This window comes from Centruroides vittatus, unplaced genomic scaffold (genome assembly GCF_030686945.1).
Source record: "Centruroides vittatus isolate TY-2023 unplaced genomic scaffold, ASM3068694v2 contig_417, whole genome shotgun sequence".
Lineage (NCBI taxonomy): Eukaryota > Metazoa > Arthropoda > Arachnida > Scorpiones > Buthidae > Centruroides > Centruroides vittatus.
This window is the reverse complement of record NW_027122227.1, coordinates 984,215-1,004,372: the sequence shown is the minus strand read 5'-3', so window position 1 is coordinate 1,004,372 and position 20,158 is coordinate 984,215. Positions and strand designations below refer to the sequence as shown.

Below are 20,158 nucleotides of genomic sequence, written 5' to 3'. Positions count from 1 at the left end.
ATCACATACATTATAGACATATCCATTCCAAACACTCACAATATACAAAACGCATGCACTGAAAAAATTAGCAAGTACACAGAACTCGCCCAGGAAATAAGGCATCTGTGGAGGATGAATAGGGTGCTTATTGTACCTGTCGTTCTCTCCTCTACAGATGTCATACCACACACACTACACAAAAGCCTGGGCACATTACAATTGAATAGAAACACATACATCACACTACAGAAGGCCACTATATTGAATACGTCATATTGTGAGAAAATTCCTGAATACAGACACACACACACTGATACACTTCTTTAATTTCTGTTTTGGTTACTATGCCGGACCATAGTAACCAAACTCACTTAACCCAACATAATAATAATAATAAGCGAAGAGCCCAAACACTTAGGAGTTGAAAGTTGAAATTTGGTACACACGGTACTTTATGAGAAAGCACACAAAGAAGGAATTTTTCGAAATTCCCCTTGCGTAATGATTATCCTGAATAACTCGGCTTCTATTAGGGTTTCTCAAACGGGATCCCGGTCGTTTTTTTAACCCGGGAAATATCCCGGGAAATCCCGCAAATTTCTTAAAAATTCACTTTTTTTCTTATTTTGTGTTAAAGTTCAGGAAATTTTGCAAATAGAAAGCGTAATTAACTGTCAGAATAAATTTGTATTTATTAATTTTAAACCTACTTATTATTTTTTTAAATTTTTTTCCTCGTTATGGCATGTTACATAATGGTCAATAATCTAATATGTAGCCTATTTGTGGCAGGACTCTGAAAATTCTTTACTTGTCAGAACATGTAATATCTGGAATAATTGTGCTTATGCTGTCTTAATTTTTAACCATGCCCAGTAGCTTCAATAACTTCATTATGCCAGATTGTGCAATTGGCAACGATGCAAACGAGTATGAAGTTTTTCTTCATAAACCTGATTATTAAAGACAAACGAACTGACGAATTATTGGGCTACAAGCTTAATACCGCTATTAAAGCAGCCAAGGTAGACAAATCAAGAATACTAGAGAGCAAAAGAAGTACTACAATCTCGAAAACGAACTAGAAATCTTCCAGGCTACAGGTGAAAAAACACATAACATCTATTTTCTCTTAAATGCATTAAACACGATTCCAATCACATCAATTGAATCGGAAAGGGCATTCTCGGTAGCAAAACTTTCCATTACTAAAATAAGAATTAGATTGAGTGATCGGAATATTGCTTATTAAAATCTTATAATACAAAATATTATTGTAAATTATTATAATGTTTTATTTAAAAAACGAAAATTACCTTCTAAGTTAGAAGTTTGATCTAAATTCATTTTTTCTTTAAATTTTCAACTCAATTCAAAGTCTTTTTTTTTTTTTTTTTTTTTTTTTTGTTGTTGTTGTTGTATGCAGTTTCCAGCAAACTTTAATACATTTTTTCTATTAGTGAACATTTCTACGTAATTCAAAAATAATTTTTAATATATATCTTACACAGCATTATTAATGTTATTTTGGAGGTTGTAGAACGTATTAGATTACTTTAAAAAATGAAAAATAATTATATCATTTGATTTCAAGGTATTTTGTATATCTTAAAAATAATTAATTCTATCCCGGGATTTCCCGGGATACAGTTCACGTATCCCGGTATATATATATACACGTATATCTACAGTATAATATATATATATATATATATATTATTATATACATAATACTGTGTGCAAGGCTGTCAAGAACTTGTAGAGCGGGCACAATTTGCCATATTTTTTAAACAAATAAAAAGCTTAAAATTGCTGTTAATTACAAATGTACAAACGTACGATAAAAAAAAATGATTAAATACAATACTTTTTATGGCATTTGTTGCAGGTACTCTAACATACTTCTGATTATAAAAGTGTTTTTTTTTAACAATCGAAATTTGTTTATACGTAAGTATAAAAGTAAACTAAAGACAGTCACGATATAAGTGTAAATTTAAATCGTACAACCCGTAGTTTTCGAATATTTCGTAACGCAATAAAATACTATTTTTCCCTTTCATCATTCGTATGAAACTAATGACTCAAACTTGTGTCCGTGATTCTTTCACTGATTTCATGTAATTATTATTTATATCTAGATTCAATTCATATAAACCAGGCTTGGCCAACCCAAATTGTTTCCCGGGCCACTTTGATCACGCGTAACATTACGGTGGGCCACAATTTAGACAAACAAGCTTTTGAAAAAGTAAAAGAAATACAAAAGGAATAAGATTTTATTGTTATACCAAGAGTTCGTACTCGCACTTGCGCATTATAACAATGACACACGCAAATTTTCATTTATTTAATTGTTTTGGTATACACATAACGAGAAACAAAAGTTTTAATAGATATATAATATCGCTTAGCGGGCCACACAATTTAACGTGACGGGCCGCGGGTTGGCCAGGCCTGACATAAACCAACCATATACAATAATATATATAACTTATGTATTTTTGCGTTGCAAGTTTCATTCAAACATTCGATACTCCATACTTCGTTTTTTTACTTGTATCCCCCCACACGTATATATAGCCTATATATACACATCATACACATACTGTATATATAATCTATCATTAGATCACACCAGTGGCGTGCCGTGACATTTGATGATAGGGAAGCTGTGTTTCTGTAAGAAGCCGACTTTCAGGGGCAATCAATTAATTGCGCGTCAGGGCCCGTTCGTATTCGTTTGTTCGATAAGCCAGTAAAAACCGTATACTTCTTTAAATGTATTTTTAATAGATTATCTGACGTACTTAATAAATAAGAAAGTTCAATATAATTACCTCCGTTATTAGATTCAATAAATTTCCTATGCCCTCTAAATGCCAATTCTCGCTTTGAGAAAAAACATAAAACATCTATTAATTTAGATATATCTATTAATCGTAATTATCTCGTTATAATTTTCAATATTTATTTTATATTGTCTACCAATGTTAAATTCTATTCCTCTTTGATTTCCAAATTGCTTCAATTTTACGAAAGAATCGTCATTCGTCATAAATTTTATCGTCAAAATGTCGAAATATTTTGTTGACGTATTTATATTTAATTTAGGCATTGGTCTTTCTCTTTTAATAATGTTTTCTTTTTCATTATATGGTCTCGAGCCAAAACTTTTTTAAAATAAATTTTTGAATCACTAGCCACGATATAAGGGCTAAAATTAAAATTATCAGAAAAACTTACTTGGTAAAACAAAATGTGTGACGAATATACATACCTAGTACAAAAAATTCTTCAATTGTACGAATATACTTTTAATGAAACTTATAATTAAATATAACTTTGTGAAGAAACGTACATAAAAATAACAAAATATTCTTTACTTTTTAAATCTTAAAACAATCCACTTACAAGTTAGTGAAATAGCTCCCTACGAGTGGCTAATGAATGGAATCGGAGACGGTCCAGGTAGGTGTGTCCGTGCCAAATCCCGAGGGTGCCGATACCGGTCAATGTCGAATGCCTCTTTTGTCGCGTCACTAGTATATATCAAAGGACGCGACGGGGTTGTTGTAGATTTTAAACGTTTCTCACCATAGCTGTAAAAATCTAAATATGTTAAACTTAACAGATTGTTCGTCGTTCGTTTTCTAACTAATTCGTTTTAGGACCGAGTGTTCACGGAAATTTCCAAAATTTACAACTTTTCGGTCACTCTCATTGAACTGGAAAAATTTCTGTCTTATTACGTCTAATATTACGAAGAGATCAGACCCCACTGTACTCGGCAAGAAATTGGTTCGGTTAAGCTTCTGTTTAAGTAAACTTTCGGCTCTTTCATCGGGGTTTTATTTATGTTTCTAATTTCCTAATCGCTTAATTATTTAACTACTTCTTAAATAGAAATAAGTCGAAACCGGTTACTTTGTACTCGAATATCTGTAGTCTTGGGAAAGAAGTGGAAAGAAATTTTTATGACAACCGATACATAAATCGTAAATTTAAGGAAAATAAATTCTAGAGCTTTTTTTGTACCATTGTACGTCTCATTCATTAAATTTGGTTGTAAATGATGCAGCCAAAGTAACAGTTAATTTTTTAACACTGTACTAGAATTGTACACGTTTTTTCTTGCATCCCCTTACAGATGGGACATACTAAATCGTAATATCACCGGTTTAACATTGAAATCCGTAAGTAATATAAGATGGGAGAGCAGAATAAACGCGGAATAAATGTATTAAATATTTTAATGGATTTTTTTAAAACTCCTGTCAACTATACAGAACTATCATAAAAACATGCCAGTAAATTCCTATCGGTTGGGTTGAGTTATAAATCTAGTCTACAGTGGGCAACCTTTTTTATAACACGGGCCAGAATAAATTTTACGTTTTTATTCCGCGGGCCGTAGTAGTTAATTGACGCTTTCTTGTGACTCGTAATTTTTTTAGTCTGCAAATATGAAATAAATAAATAAAAAGTTAATTACTACATTTTATTTCTCTTATCGTTTTCGAAAATTACAAAGAATTGGAAAAATAACTATTAATTAGTTAAGGTGTGTTTCAAATTTATATGGACACGAAAAAATGAAAGTGAAACACAAATTTGCTGCATTAAGTGACAAATGTTTTATTAAAAATAATATGGATTTACATGTTTCTACACTGCAAAAGAAGAATTTTAATCAAACATTAACATTTTGTCACTGAAAATAATGTTTATGAAACTCTTATACAAAAAAACTGTTACATATTTATCCGGACAGGCACTCATTTTATGACTTAAACAGAATATTGTTTAGTTTCAAGCATTGAAATATGCAAATTAGCTTACATATCTAATTGTAATACAAATTCTTTATGTTGTTCAACGTTCTAAAATGGGTAGAACAAAGAATTTATCTGATTATGAAAAAGGGAAGATTGATGCCTATAAATCACAAGGCAAGTCAATAAGAGAAATTGCAGCATATATAAATCGTCCAAAATCAACTGTTGGTGATTATTTATCAAAAAGACGTGGCAAGGATGTATCAAAATTCAAGACAGGTCCAAAACCCAAGCTTACTCCTCGAGATTGTAGACAAATCATCAAGGTTTGCTCCACAAAACAAACATCAGTAAGAAAAATAAAAAAAGAATTAGACTTGCCTTGTAGCAGCACAACAGTGTGGAGAGTTTTAAATACATCTCCAATGTTAAAATTCAGAAAAAAAGCCGTAATGCCACCACTTTCATTAAAGCACAAAAGTGACAGACTTGATTGGGCACAAAAACACATGACATGGTCCGAAGAATGGATTGAAGTTTTGTTCAGTGATGAAAAAAAATTCAACTTAGATGGTCCAGACGGTTGGAAGTATTATTGGCACGATTTAAGAACCGAAAAACAATTTTTTTCAAAACACCAAATGGGTGGGGGATCAATAATGGTGTGGGGTGCGTTTGGATTCAACGGAACCACAGATTTAGCATTTATAACTCAAAGAATGAATTCAAAGAAGTATCAAGGCATGCTTGAAGATTATTTATTGGAAGCTGGACCAAATATTTGTGGACCAAATTGGATCTTTCAACGAGACAATGCCCCTGTGCATGCCTCCAAATCAACAAAAATGTGGTTTAAACGTAAAAATATTAATCTGATGACATGGCCTGCTAGAAGCCCTGACCTGAATCCGATGGAAAATCTTTGGGGGATGACGGTTCGTACAGTTTATGCCAATGGAAAGCAGTTTTCACAATTCATGATTTGAAGGCAGCAATTTCAGATGCTTGGGATAAACTTAAGATTGAATTCCTTCAGAATCTAATTGAAACAATGCCTAATCGAGTATTTAATGTAATTAAGTTAAATGGTGGTTACATTGGCCATTAAATTGTAAGAAAACTTTGCAATTTGAAACCTGTCCGGATAAATATGTAACAGTTTTTTTGTATAAGAGTTTCATAAACATTATTTTCAGTGACAAAATGTTAATGTTTGATTAAAATTCTTCTTTTGCAGTGTAGAAACATGTAAATCCATATTATTTTTAATAAAACATTTGTCACTTAATGCAGCAAATTTGTGTTTCACTTTAATTTTTTCGTGTCCGTATAAATTTGAAACACACCTTATTTTTCCAATTTAATAATCTATTAAAGATCTCGCGGGCCGGATAGAAACTTTTCGCGAGCCGTAGCTGGCCCGCGGGCCGGGGTTGCCCGCCGTTGATCTAGTCTGCTCGTGATTCACATAATCGGGCGAGGGTGGCCGAATATCTAGCAGGCGGCTAACAGCCCACAACCGCTCTGGGATATAAAGTAGGACTCTTTATGCGTGTGTCGCTTCTACCAGCTAAACCGGGTGAGGTTGGTGCTCTGTTAAACCGCATGTGACAATGCCTATATAATCTGGCTGATTGGAAACTGACCCGGTTTCGACACTCCTTCCGCCACCGAATCATTCGAATATACAATAGCAATCTTATCGTTTTTTTCACATGTATAGAAATTTGTAAAAGATACATAATGCAGTTATAATAAAACATTAATTTTAATTAATGCAAAGTACGTTAAAATATGAAAATTTATATTTTATAAAATACAAGGGAAGGTCATTGGAAGGTGGAATCGGCGCTTCCATCGCTTCCAATGACGGCACGCCACTGGATCACACTAATAGTTAAAGTAGTGAAGATGTGAATCGAAACGATAAGAACGACAGTGGTAAATTTTTATCCTTTTTCCATGAAATGTTACAGAGAAAGTACAGTACGTTAAAGAGCAGTAATCTTAAGCTTGCAAACCTGTAATAAATATTCGGATTTCCATTGATTAAACTGTGATCATTAGACATTAAAACGAATCATCTCATTTGTATCGTATAAAAATCACTATCTTTTGATTAATTAGAAGGGGAGAGCGCGAACGCAGTCCCCAGCTACCACAAATTACACGCCCCATCTGGGGGTAGTGGCAGGGGTCAGCTAGACCCAAGTGCAATGGTCAAGCCTCACCCTGGGGGAGCTGCCGTCTAGATCACAGCTGACCCCGGCGCCAGGTAAGTATGCTTCACCACCTTTCTCTTCCCTCCTCGTCTACAATTCTTCGCTCTTGTCGTTGGTGTTTTATTAAATATGCACGCCTTCTTGTGTAAACTAACCAGCTATTTACATATTGTTGGAAGATTTCATCTTTAACCTACTTTCTCCATAAAATTTTATAAGAAAAGGACGATAAACATTTAGCACCGTCCGTTCTTATCGTTTTGATTCACATCTTGACTACTTTTACTATTAGTGCCATCTAGTGGCAGAATATATATATATATATGCCAGCGATTCTTAACCTTCTTAGCTCCGGCCCCCAAATAGTAAATATAAATAAAATTAATATTTCGCGACCCCAACCAAATGAATAATAACAATAAGCCTTACTATTACTAATTGAATTTTGACTGTTGTAATTATAAATGTAAATTTTAATCCGTTTAGTGAAAAATGTCGTTGCCGCTGCTAAGTTACCAGGGGACCTATTCTGAGTAGTATCATTAAGCAAGGGCGTCGCCAGCCAATGGGCCAGGGGGGGCAAGATGATATAAATTGATAGAGGATATGAATTGTATGTAGGTAAAACATAAAAACGATTCATAAATTTTAAGAAGCTTAAGAAGATTATTTTAATTAAAATATAATCTTCTTGGGTTTTTCGCGCGGGAATTATAAATCGGGCAATAAATGACTTAGCATTTAAATAATTTTTTTCGCATGTCTAGGGAGGGGCAACTGCCCCTCTGCCCCCCTCTGGCGACGCCCTTGTCATTAAGCTAACGAATACGATAAAAACCAGTTTCTATCGGAACCACGTGATTCGCGTTTAATCAACTGTGAAAATGCTATTCCGAGCCGTACGTTTCGTTTTCGGTGCCGATAGCCACGTACGATAACTAAGCTTTTGTTACCGGTTACTCTCGAGCTGCCGTTAGGAACGTAACGAAAGTGAAAACAACATGGCGTCTTTTCGTGTAAGAATGATTTTACTTCACGAGCAATTGGAGAGAGGGGACAGCAGTAACACCGATTAAATTTAATACTCTTTCTTCAACTTCAACGTTTCAAACAGGCCCATCTCCTGTTTGAAACGTTGATTTTTTTTTATTTGTGAGGCTTTACTTTTAATGTTTGCTTACCAGTCACTCTATGTCTATGCAAATAATATTTACATTTAATAAGATGTATTGCATTTGACATTTAATCATAATACTAATTCTAATTTGGTTATAAGGTTTATAGAAGTAGAACTTGTGGCAAAATTAAGTTTGTCATTTTATTCTTAATGAATGAATTAAAAAATACATTAATTACATGAAGTTATATAGAAATATACAAAGAAACTTAGACATACTTTGTATAATTGTAAAATGTTAGCATTATAATAATAATAGAAATCTTTATTTTGTAGATTTTATCTAAGTTACGTATATGGAATGTATTTTTTTTTTTTTAACTAAAACTAATAAATAAAAGCCGACATTAGGCTTTAATTCATTAGTTTTAGTAAAAAAAAAAATACATTCCATATACGTAACTTAACAGTAAACTATACACTATACATAAATGACTATCTATCACATAAATTATAATTTTTAAAAACAAATATTTGCTTAACGGATGGGCTGACAAAATAGACCCAGTAATAGACCCAGACATTTTAAAACAAAACAAAACTATATCACTAGCGCTAGTACACAACAATGCTAAAAGCATGTGCTTCGCTTAGAAAATGGCGGGTTGCAGTGACGTGACAAAATACAATGTTAACTAAACTGTGATTGGTTAAAGCGTAATAGCTATCGATAGCATGGAACCCAGACTCATCTCGACCGACTACCCGTAGAGAAACCCACTTAACGTGGAGCGCAAAATAGCGATTTGTCTAAGGTTCGTTAACTGCCTTTCGCTAAGCGGACTTATCGAATGTCCCGTGTATAGCTCTCGTTCAGTTATCGGAAGAGCTCAGAATAGGTCCTCAGTTGAGATTCACGACCAGCTCATCGTAATGTCTGCCGACAAAACGCTACAACTGCAATTTACATCTGAAGATTTAAATACGTTTTGGCTTGCTCGTTGACACGAATATAGAAATTTAGTCACAGAAGCATTGAAAATATTAATACCTTTCTCCACGTATTATCTCTGTGAAAAGGGGTTTTCGTCTATGGTTGCGCTAAAAATTAAATACAGGAATCGTCTTTTATTACTCGAAAACAATTTGCTTTTTGAAAACAATTTGCTATTTTCTAACGTAGATTCACATATGGAGAAAATTTTAAATGAAAAACAAATGCAACCATCACATTAATTTCTTTTCTTTACATGTGTACTTATTGTAAGTAAAATGTTTATAAGTTTATAATAAATGACATTTTCTCATAAAATGATTTCATTATTGTTTCGTGACCCCCCTTCAATATCACCGTGACCCCTTGGGGGTCGCGACCCCCAGGTTGAGAAACGCTGATATATGCACTGTTTCTATACTGGCGCAACCAAACTCATAATATAGTTTTAATTTTAACGTTTAAGCCTAAACCTTTTTACTTTTTTTAAATTTATCTTGTATACTAGTACATTTTTTAAATCAATTAACAGGACTTATTATACTGGAATTATGGACGCTAACCTTTTTACTGTTTGGCTGGACAATGCCGGACACATCTGCTAGTTGGGAAAAATTGCAGACAAATTCTCACTGTCGTCTGTCTGTCGTTCCTTAATATCAAGAAAGGTGTTAGATAGATGAAATACGATACCAGATATGGAAAGATTGGATTCAGGTGGTTCCGATTAACTACATAAGAACTTCCGATGGAAACCGGAAGTTAGGTTATTTCAATTCAAATATTTTCCCCTGAAAAGAGTTAGATAGATGATCGGCACGACTCCATTGCTAACGGAAATGTATGATGTACAGGGGCAAAACACCACAGTACTAATTTGAGGTGGAGAGGATCCGGAAATGTCCCGGAAGCACACTAAAATTTAAAAATATCTAAATTTGTTAATATTAAAGTATAAAATTTTATGCCCATAAAAGGAAACATTAGTTTTAATAGTGGAAAAAACCTTTTCTTAGACATTAGACAAGGAAAACTAGACAATGTAAGTCCTGATCAATAAGTATCTCCGGTTGGAATCGAGTTAAACGTCGACTTTGACTCATCCCGGATCTGAGTTCAGATGTCGTTACACTTAGTGACGAGTGACGACCAATTGGATAGTGGGGATGAGGAAGAAGAGAGAATAGAAAAAGAAAGATGGATGGATAAAAGGATGGATGAAAATTGAAGGTTAGTATTTATGTTCCAAACTCCGTAAAAGTGGAATTTCCGTTTATGAAACTATAGTATTTTAATATGCACCCCGTATATCTAGCGATAATTATGCTGATTATTCTGCCACTAGATGGCACTAATAGTAAAAGTAGTCAAGATGTGAATCAAAACGATAAGAACGGACGGTGCTAAATGTTTATCGTCCTTTTCTTATAAAATTTTATGGAGAAAGTAGGTTAAAGATGAAATCTTCCAACAATATGTAAATAGCTGGTTAGTTTACACAAGAAGGCGTGCATATTTAATAAAACACCAACGACAAGAGCGAAGAATTGTAGACGAGGAGGGAAGAGAAAGGTGGTGAAGCATACTTACCTGGCGCCGGGGTCAGCTGTGATCCAGACGGCAGCTCCCCCAGGGTGAGGCTTGACCATTGCACTTGGGTCTAGCTGACCCCTGCCACTACCCCAAACTGGGGCAGATGGGGCGTGTAATTTGTGGTAGCTGGGGACTGCGTTCGCGCTCTCCCCTTCTAATTAATCAAAAGATAGTGATTTTTATACGGTACAAATGATCATGCTGAAACAAAAAGTGAAATAGAAAATTCATATCCAAAATATCACTTTAATATTGAAAGTGAAAATTCTAACTGATCACTTTTTTCACAGATTCCAAGAATGTAATTCAAAAAACATTTCTCCTATCACGCCTGATTATGAATCAATTTCATTACACCTGTATATACATTTAAGAAAAGGAAAAAAAAAACCTTTTGCATAATGACAATGCAATAGCATAGTACATTAACTATACAAGAGTGTTAGTAGAAAATAATTATGATGCATGAGCATCCACTATATTAGGACAATCTCGTGATTTTTTCCTACTTCTTTTGATAAAGAAAAAACTCAAAGAGAGACATTTTAAAGATGGCAAAATTTATAAAACTACAATGGCAGCTTTAAGAATCTATTCTGTAAAAATTTCATAGATAAGAAAAACACTAGATTTGTGTCTTCCCAAATGAACTATTTTGTTGACCATATCATCCATTGCCAAAAAGATACCGATACAAATTTACAACTTTAATTGTCAGATTTTGTAAATGTGTGTGCAATGCATATTTTAAATAAATTTCCTTGTAAAGTTAAGAATGTATATTATTATTAAAAGTGGTGTAAAGAAATAATGATTATTACTAAAATAACATTGAATATAATAAATTAATAAAATTTAGTTACTTTTCACGAAATGTTAACATAATAATAAAACAAAATTATAAAATGTATCAATATTTTGTAAATGATATCACAGCAGAAATTAAGATATACTAAAATTTTATTTTTTTAATATAAAGTAGAGAATTTTATTAATATTTAAGTGAATTACAGAAGTGTCAAGAGAAAATATTTAAGAATAAATTTATTCAATAACAACAAATAACTCTTTTTAATTGAAGGATGTTAAATTTTTTATGAACATTTTCAGATTTTATAAGAGTTTTTGAGTTGAATAAAATCAAAATATGACTTTTATATTTACTTTAGGAATATACTTTAGTATGGTAAAAAAGATGCTCCATAAATATGTCAAAATGAAAAGTATCGTCTTCAGGACAGAAAATATTCATTGTTTTTTCATTGAAACTCGTGTTTTCCTTTTTTTCTTTGTTTTCTTTTTCAACTGTACACGAACATTTTTCCACCATCTTTGTATCTAAAAAAAGTAAAATTTAATAATTTAAAGTTTAAGTATTAAAATAAATCTAATGTTACATATTATGTTAAATATTAGAATTTAAATAATGCATCAACTTAATGTATTAATTCAGTATCTCAAAATAAAAAGTTTAAGTTTAAAAATTACATATTAAATTTATAATTTCAAATATTTTACATATAATAAAACATATTGCCAATTTGCACAGGAATAAATATATATTAAAATAGATAAATTTTAAAAATAAATTATTATTAATAAAATTTTGTCTTTACACATGTGTTTTTATATTGTCTAATTTTATTAATAACAAAATATCATTATCATTTATTTATGTTGATATTAATGAGTACTAGTGAGGTCACTAGTCTATCTGGATAAACCTATCTGAATGCATGTTGCCAAATCAGATTACTTTTAATGATTTTTTAGTGGAAAATATAAAGTTTACAATTACTGATATAGAGATTTAGCTACTTTGTTCTGACACTTAGTGATTTTCCATAAATTGGATGTGACAAAGTTGCTTGCAAGTGTGACTCATTTCACTTCATACTTTTGCCTAGTTGAATATTCACACTATGCAGTTCAACATGTGTACTTGATCTTCTACAAGTACACACTGTTATTTTTAGTGTTGTCTTTAAATTAATTTTCTCAAATAATATAGACTAACTTCAGATTTTAGAACAATAACTGTGCATCACAGAAGAGGCGAAAAATGTATTAGAAAAGTAAATTGATGCAAATAAATCTGTCATTAATTATTGCAAAGAAGAGGAAAGTCAGTGGACAGGCTTAGTGCTCTCTTTGCCTGGTGCCAAAGCCTTAGCATAAAGCATTCCTTTTGATGTATGATGCAGAAAAAGCCTCAAAATAGCTGCAATAATGGGAACTGAAAACTTTTCCACTTCAAATGATTGGATCTCCCATTTAAATACCAGGCTGTAACACTGTTTAAAGAAATTAGCTGGGAGAGTGCTATGGTAGATACTAGGGTTTCTCATTTCCCGATCTTTTGCTTATCCTGGGATTCCGGGGTAAAAGTGAACTGTTTCCCAGTATCCCGGGAAATCCCGGAATATAATTAATTATTTTTAAGATATAAAATAAATCTTAAAATCGAACGATATAATTATTTTTGATTTTTTAAAGTAATTTAATACGTTCTGCAACCTCCAAAATCATAATATTAACAATGCTGTGTAAAATATGTATTAAAAATTATATTTGAATTACATAGAAATTTTCACCAATAGAAAAAATTTATTAAAGTTTGTTGGAAACTGCTTACCAAAAAATATCTTTGAATTGAGTTGAAAATTTAAAGAAAAAAAATGAACTTAGATCAAACTTCTAACTTAGAAGGTAATTTTTGTTTTTTAAATAAAACATAATACAAAATATTTTTGTAAATTTTTATAAAATTTTGAAAACCAAAGATGGTCAATACTCCGATCACTGAATCTGGTTATTATTTTAATAATGAAAAGTCCCACTACTGAAAATGCCCTTTCCAATTCAATGGATGTGGGTTGAATCGTCTTTAATGCATTTAAGAGAAGATAAATGTTATGTGTTTTTTCACCTGTAGTGTCGAAGATTTCTAGTTCGTTTTCGAGATGCATTGCAGTACCTCTTTTGCTCTCAAGCATTCTTGATTTGTCTACCTTGACTGCTTTAATAGAGGTATCAAACTTATAGCCCAATAATTTGGCAGTTTGTCTTTAATAATTAGGTTTATGAAGAAAAACTTCATACTTGTTTCTATCCTTGCCCAATTTGCACAACCTCGCATAATGCAGTTATTGCAGCTACTGGGCATAGTTAAAATTAAGACAGCATTGACACAATTATTCAAGATATTACAGGTTCTGACAAGTAAAGAATTTTCAGAGTCCTGCCAGAAATACATATTGATTATTGACAATCTGTAAGATATTATTACAAGTGAAAATTTAAAAAACTATAAGCAGGCTTAAAATTAATAAATACAAATGTATTCTGACAGTTTATGAGTTAATTATACTTTCTATTTGCAAAATTTTCTCAACCTTAACACAAAAAGAAAGAAAACAAAAAAAGTGAACTTTAAGAAATTTGCAGGATTTTCCGGGATGAGAAGAATTTCCCAGATTAAAAAAACAGCTGGGATCCCGAGATCCCGTTTGAGAAACCCTAGTAGATACCTCCTAGTTCAAAAGGTTTTTGAAGTTTCTGTAGTGGTATAAGACTTGAAACACCTATAATGCATATGAAATGGGGCTATTACAACTACCTGCCAGACTAAATTTTGAAAGGAAGTATCCTGCCATGGAGAAAAAAGTGCAAAGGAGTAATTGACAGTGTTACTGTGCAAAAACAGCAATGACTCATACAAATGAGTGTGATGTTACTGATAGGGGTGCAACTGAAGTCAGGACAGACAGAGGGGTTGAAGGAGTCATGTGTGACTGTGACTTGTACTGAGATAGACTCAATGCTTACAAAAAACCATTTCTTTGATATGAATGGAGCTTACAAAATTTCTGTGACCTTGAAAGCTCCTTTTATGTCAAAGTCAGTGGTGATCTCTGATTCTTCCCCTCCTTTCCAAGATAGTTCCAAATGAAAGAGGGTTCCTGATTAGTAAGTGAGAGTTCCTTCAACAGCTCTAAAACACTGTAGTCAACTTCTGATGATGGAAAAATGTCAATCCAAGGTAGGAAGATGGAAACAAAGCTAGACACAATTTACAAATACAACAAATGGTCTGAATTTTGGAAGAAGAAGCTGTCACATCCTTGAAATTCAGGGTTTTTATTATTTTCTGTTTCCAATTCAATAGAAAGCAAGAACAAGAAGCAATTAAAGTAGTTAGTCACTTATGTGTAAGTGTAATGAGATCTCAACTTAAATCATGAGAGAGGTCAAAATTGACATTTAATTTGATCCCAACTGAAAATGGTTGATCTTTGGACTTATAATATTTATTCTGTTCTTTTATCATTTGTAATGTTCCTCTTGTATTCTTCATACCAAAAAATATTTCTATCACCTTTTTTTCTTATTCAAAAATATTTTAATGAAAATTTTAATGAGGAGTTTGGACCTGTCCAGAGCCTCTGGCCTGTGACCTCCTATGTCAATTCAAAAGCATACATGACAAATAAGATTTTGAGTCTTTCTACATATCAATTAGTGAACAGGGCATTTGTTCAAATAGCTTAAAGAATATAAAGATTTAATTGAAGAAGGCAGAAGAAGTTTGGTTGGCACTTGGGAACAGCCACTGACCAAATGTTTTCAACATGCCATTTAGTAAAATCTCTGTACTCAAAGCTAGAACTATTTAAAATCAATGACACAAATTATCTTTAGAACAAGATATTCAAAATTATTTTAGCAGTTATTTCAGTGACATCACATAAATATTTGCTAACCAATGTTCCAACCTACCTCAGTGCACCTGAAGGCCTTTCAAAACAGCCGAAAACGTTTGTGCTTATTAGTTTAATTGCTAGAAACAACGTGTGTAAGATTTTTTGTGTCATTGATTAGTAAAATCATTATAAAAAGTACTAATTAGCATAAATTTGAGCTTTTGTTATTCTGAATAACAGTTTGAATAAAAATTATTTATTTCAATTTAATTTAATCCTTATAAGCATAAAATTAAGCAATAAAGTAAAATAGCTCTATGGTGGAAACCCTGTGAACTTTGACCTATCAACTCAAAGTTTTGAAAGTATTTCATTGATAATGAGAAAACTCAAATTTTAAACTTTAGCCTTTCTAGACCAAGTGGTTTCTTCTCTAGGAGCATTTTCAGTGCTAAATGAAGAAGAAAATACAGTTTTTTTTGGCAAATTCTGCACTTTTCAATTGCTTATATTCCAGTAACCTCGTTATAGAAAAATCTGAAATTTTACAAACTACCAAAGAAAAAAATTATCTTTAAAACAAGATATTCAGAATTATTTTAGCATTTGCAAGTAGAGAAATCAACCACCAAAAATTGGCAACTTGATTCCTGCATATATAGTCAGTCTGACTCATATTGAGTCATTGCGATGACTCTTGATATAATAGTAAAATACTGCATTAAAAAGCACAAAAAATTAATCTAAATAGTTAACTTTCTGTAATAACTTTACCAAAAAAAAAATCAGGTATTTTGCATTACCATATTTTTATTTTTCAAGTTATAACTTTTATATTTTACATTTTACAGTAAACTCAATAGGGAAAACCGCACCTAAAAATAATTACACACTTACAGAATTTGTTCATTTGTATAATAAATATATTCAAGTAAATAAAAAAACATGAATTATGAATTTTAAAAAATAACAACAACATTATTGATTTTGAAAAAATTATTTAAATTTTTTTTACATTTGTTTACATAAAATATTTTGCAATAAATTTTGTAGTTATCATTTTTATAATTTCAATTTCATGTTTTTTAGATATTTATATTTGATTACAACTAATTTATAATTTATTCCTAAATGTTTCTCTATTTTCTTAACAAATTTAACAAAATCAATACCTTTACTGCTGACCAATTTTCTAAAATATCTTGGCGATTCTTTTCTTCTATTTTTTTCTGAGCTTTGTCTTCTTCAATTAAATCTTTATATTCTTTAAGCTATTTGAACAATTATTAATTTTATGTATACAATAATTCAGTTTAATATAAAGTAAAACAACATGAACAATTACAAGAGACATTGATTTCTCGAGATCTTTCTTGGCTTCTTCTTTCTCTACTTTAAGCCTTGCAAGTTCATTATCTTTTGCAGCAATAAAAGATTTAGATTTCTCTATCCACTTTTCTGTTTCATTTTGAAGATACTAAAATATATTGTGAATAATCATGATTCAATAAAATTGGCAATTAAGTTAATGAATATTTAGATAACAAAATTATTTCTTTATAATATAAAATCATATATTAAAAAATAATGTATTTTTGAAGTGTTAAATATTTTCATAAATTATTATTATTATTGTAATATTAACCAGATACACTTATTTACATAAATAAGCCAATGCTAACAGAGAAAAAATGTTTACATGCTGACTTGATTAATTTTTACATGCTAAGGGTTATTTATTTAAAAATTTAAATTAATAGCGAGGTTGAGGCCAAAGTTTTAAATGCGAAAACGTGTACGTTGGATGTTCGGCGCCGCTTTCCTGTAAGCCTAGAAGTTTGACAATGATGTTTGGAAAGTCAGTGGAATCATGCTCGACATTCCAAATGCCATTGTCAAACTTCTAGGCTTACAGGAAAGCGGCGCTGAATGTCCAACGTACACGTTTTCGCATTTAAAACTTTGGCCTCAACCTCGCTAATAACCCTAAAAACACGTTTGCTATTATATAAATTAAAACAAAAACGTGATCTATAAATATACGACATAACTACGTAAATACAGAGGAAAAAGGAAGAAGATATGAAACCATTAAACTACTTAAAAAAAAAAAAAGAAGCAATCTATCTAAAAATATAATTAATTTACTAATATTAAATAATATGCAATGAGCTACAATCAGATGAATTTATAGGAAAAAAAAATAAAATTACTTTCCGAACAAACCAATAGTTTGTGTATGTTTAGTTTTATCTGAGTTGATCATATAGCTCAGGGGTGGCCAACTTTTGTGTACATAAGATTTACTTTTTATCTTAAAAATGTGTCGCGATCGACTTGTTGTCATAGGCATAGTCTAAGTGGCGAGGGGTGTGTGAAATACATACTAGGTTTATACACTGTGCTTCAGTACGAGGTACTGTACACTCCCGCGATCTATGGATAGATAAGGAAAATACATGTTCAAAACTATTTTTTATTTTTTAAATCACTTATTAAGTTTTCAAGATATAAGCTCATAAAGAAAATAAATTTCCAGACCCAGCTTTTGATATTTGCAGTTACGAGTTCATTCCGTACAGGCGGCACCTAAAAAAAATCGATTTTTCGACACTTTCAAGATAGATTTTTATTAACTTAAAATATAATTTAATTTTTTTTTATCAATTACAATGTATAAATTATGGTACTATTTGTTCGTAAACTTGAAAAAGTTGTTATAAAACTGCACAGTACGGCTGATAATTTGATTATAAGATTTTACTTTTGCGATTTTTTTTTTGGGCGAGGAAAATTTATCATGGAAGAATGATATAAGATTTTTAGACGTATTTTTTGCTAATCTATCAATAGCTCGCGGGAGTGCTCTTTGTACTGAAACACCCTGTATTTAACGGGCCAAAAAACTCACGTCCAGGGGAATTAAAACAACACGAGTAATTATTAACAATATTTATTAATTCAAATTAGCTACTGATAAAGACAGATTTAGAATTTATTTTATTACGTTACATTAATGGGAGGACTGAGTTTGCACGTCTCTTACCAAGGAAACATAATTAGGTGTATATCCTGACAAAGATGATAATAATGATTCTTCAGCATGGGAATCAGTCAGGACAGAATGTTTAGTCTTCGTTAACTTTAAGTATGAAAATGCCAATTCACACAGGTATGTAGTTCCGAAACAGGAATAAATATATTTGCTACATTTGTTGATACTGGGATATTTTTCTCAATTGACGTATTTCCAAAAATCCAAAAATATAGAGGTCTGTTGCCGAAAACGCTTACTTATCAAGTAAATAGATAAGTAAGAAAAGCCATAATTTAATTTAAAACATAAAGAACAGGTACTTACATTTAATTTCTTTTCTTTCGAAGACACAATGTAGTGATGTAAACTTAAACACTGGGCGAATTTTTCATCCTTTTTATTCGGTTGGTTATTTCGGTTGGTCCCAACCGAATAAAAAGGATGAAAAATTCGCCCAGTGTTTAAGTTTACGTCACTACATTGTGTCTTCGAAAGAAAAGAAATGAAAAGAAAATACAAAACACGGTTTCCTCAAGATAGAGGTACTTACATTTTAAACAAATGAAAAATTGAAACTCAACGTTGTCACCGTGGATAAATAATATTGATTAATAATAATACAGTAGAGAGTCGAAAATCGGCACCCTGGTAATCGGAATCGCCCGATAATCGGCACGATTTTCAGTCGGACTGTGTCGTGCTGAATCGAACGTTTTTGATACTAGATTTACTTCTAAAGTATAATTTTCATGTTTTTATATTCTTCAATATATTTATTTTGTTTGTACAAAATAAAGAAATAATTTTTAACGATACGATAGCCTCGATTATTATTATAAAAATTTTCGTTAGGCTTAAAATCGACGAAAATTCAACGCGAAGCGACACGCAACGAAGAAAAATTTGAACATCGGACAGGTTAATATATTTTTTCGTACATAGACCGTAATCGGAACAAATCCCTAATCTGAACAACCCCAGTCCCCAATTGATGCCGATTTTCGACTCTCTACTGTAATATTGTTAATACTAAAGAAAAGAAGCTACTGCATGACAGTATCAAATATTCAAGCTAAATGGCTGTGTTTTCTACGAGTCCAGTGATAACTGCATGCATATTGTTGCTTTTGCGCGTTACGTTCACGAGTTGCGTTCAGTTACAAGTGTAACACATTAAGTCAAGACATCGCGAGCGATCGACCAAAATTGGCATCGCGATCGACTTGTTGGCCACCCCTGATATAGCTGATCTATTCAAAGAATTTTGTTTCATATATCAACTACAAGATAATGTGCATAGATTTTTGGCAATATTAAGTTTTTGTTATAAGTTTAGTGGAAGAAATATTATATGCATAACTCAATTTATAACATCCTAACTGAATGATGCTAGAAAACATTTTACCTAATGACTTGTGGCAGTCAACATGTTAAGCTGTCATCTTTTCCAATGTTTTCTTATAATACTTTTTATTTCATTTTATTTATTTTTTATGAGTGTTTCTGAGAGTTAAAGAAAAAAAAAAACATTTAACTTGAATTTGTTTATATTTTTCAATATATATGAATTATCAATTTTATAGCTTATTGGATAATTGTATTTTCCTCTAAAAAGAATCAATTTATATTACTGTATATAATTTATGTAATACAAATTGCATGAAGTGATATGACTACTGTTATTATACATGCAGTGATGTTACTACTACATATAGTTAAGCACTGTGTAAAT

General features: G+C 31.5%; 1 protein-coding gene, 1 non-coding gene and 1 pseudogene across 2 annotated transcripts in view; 1 reads left to right on the top strand and 2 right to left on the bottom strand.

The window, feature by feature from the left end:
• Positions 1 to 6,887: 6,887 nt before the first annotated feature.
• On the bottom strand, positions 6,888 to 7,043 carry LOC136976730 (U1 spliceosomal RNA; annotated as a pseudogene).
• A 3,632-nt stretch (positions 7,044 to 10,675) lies between these two features.
• LOC136976729 (U1 spliceosomal RNA) lies at positions 10,676 to 10,840 on the top strand. Its single transcript, XR_010880974.1, has one exon. It is a non-coding gene; the product is annotated as a U1 spliceosomal RNA (small nuclear RNA).
• An 833-nt stretch (positions 10,841 to 11,673) lies between these two features.
• LOC136976718 (dynein regulatory complex protein 9-like) overlaps positions 11,674 to 20,158 on the bottom strand; it is a 28,867-nt gene continuing 20,382 nt past the window's right edge. Inside the window, exons 7-9 of the mRNA XM_067272083.1 lie at positions 16,735 to 16,866; positions 16,562 to 16,660; positions 11,674 to 12,024 (exon numbers count right to left, since the gene is read on the bottom strand). Coding sequence (XP_067128184.1) covers positions 11,935 to 12,024; positions 16,562 to 16,660; positions 16,735 to 16,866 — 321 coding nt within the window. The 3' untranslated portion in view covers positions 11,674 to 11,934. The remainder of the gene's footprint in view (positions 12,025 to 16,561; positions 16,661 to 16,734; positions 16,867 to 20,158) is intronic.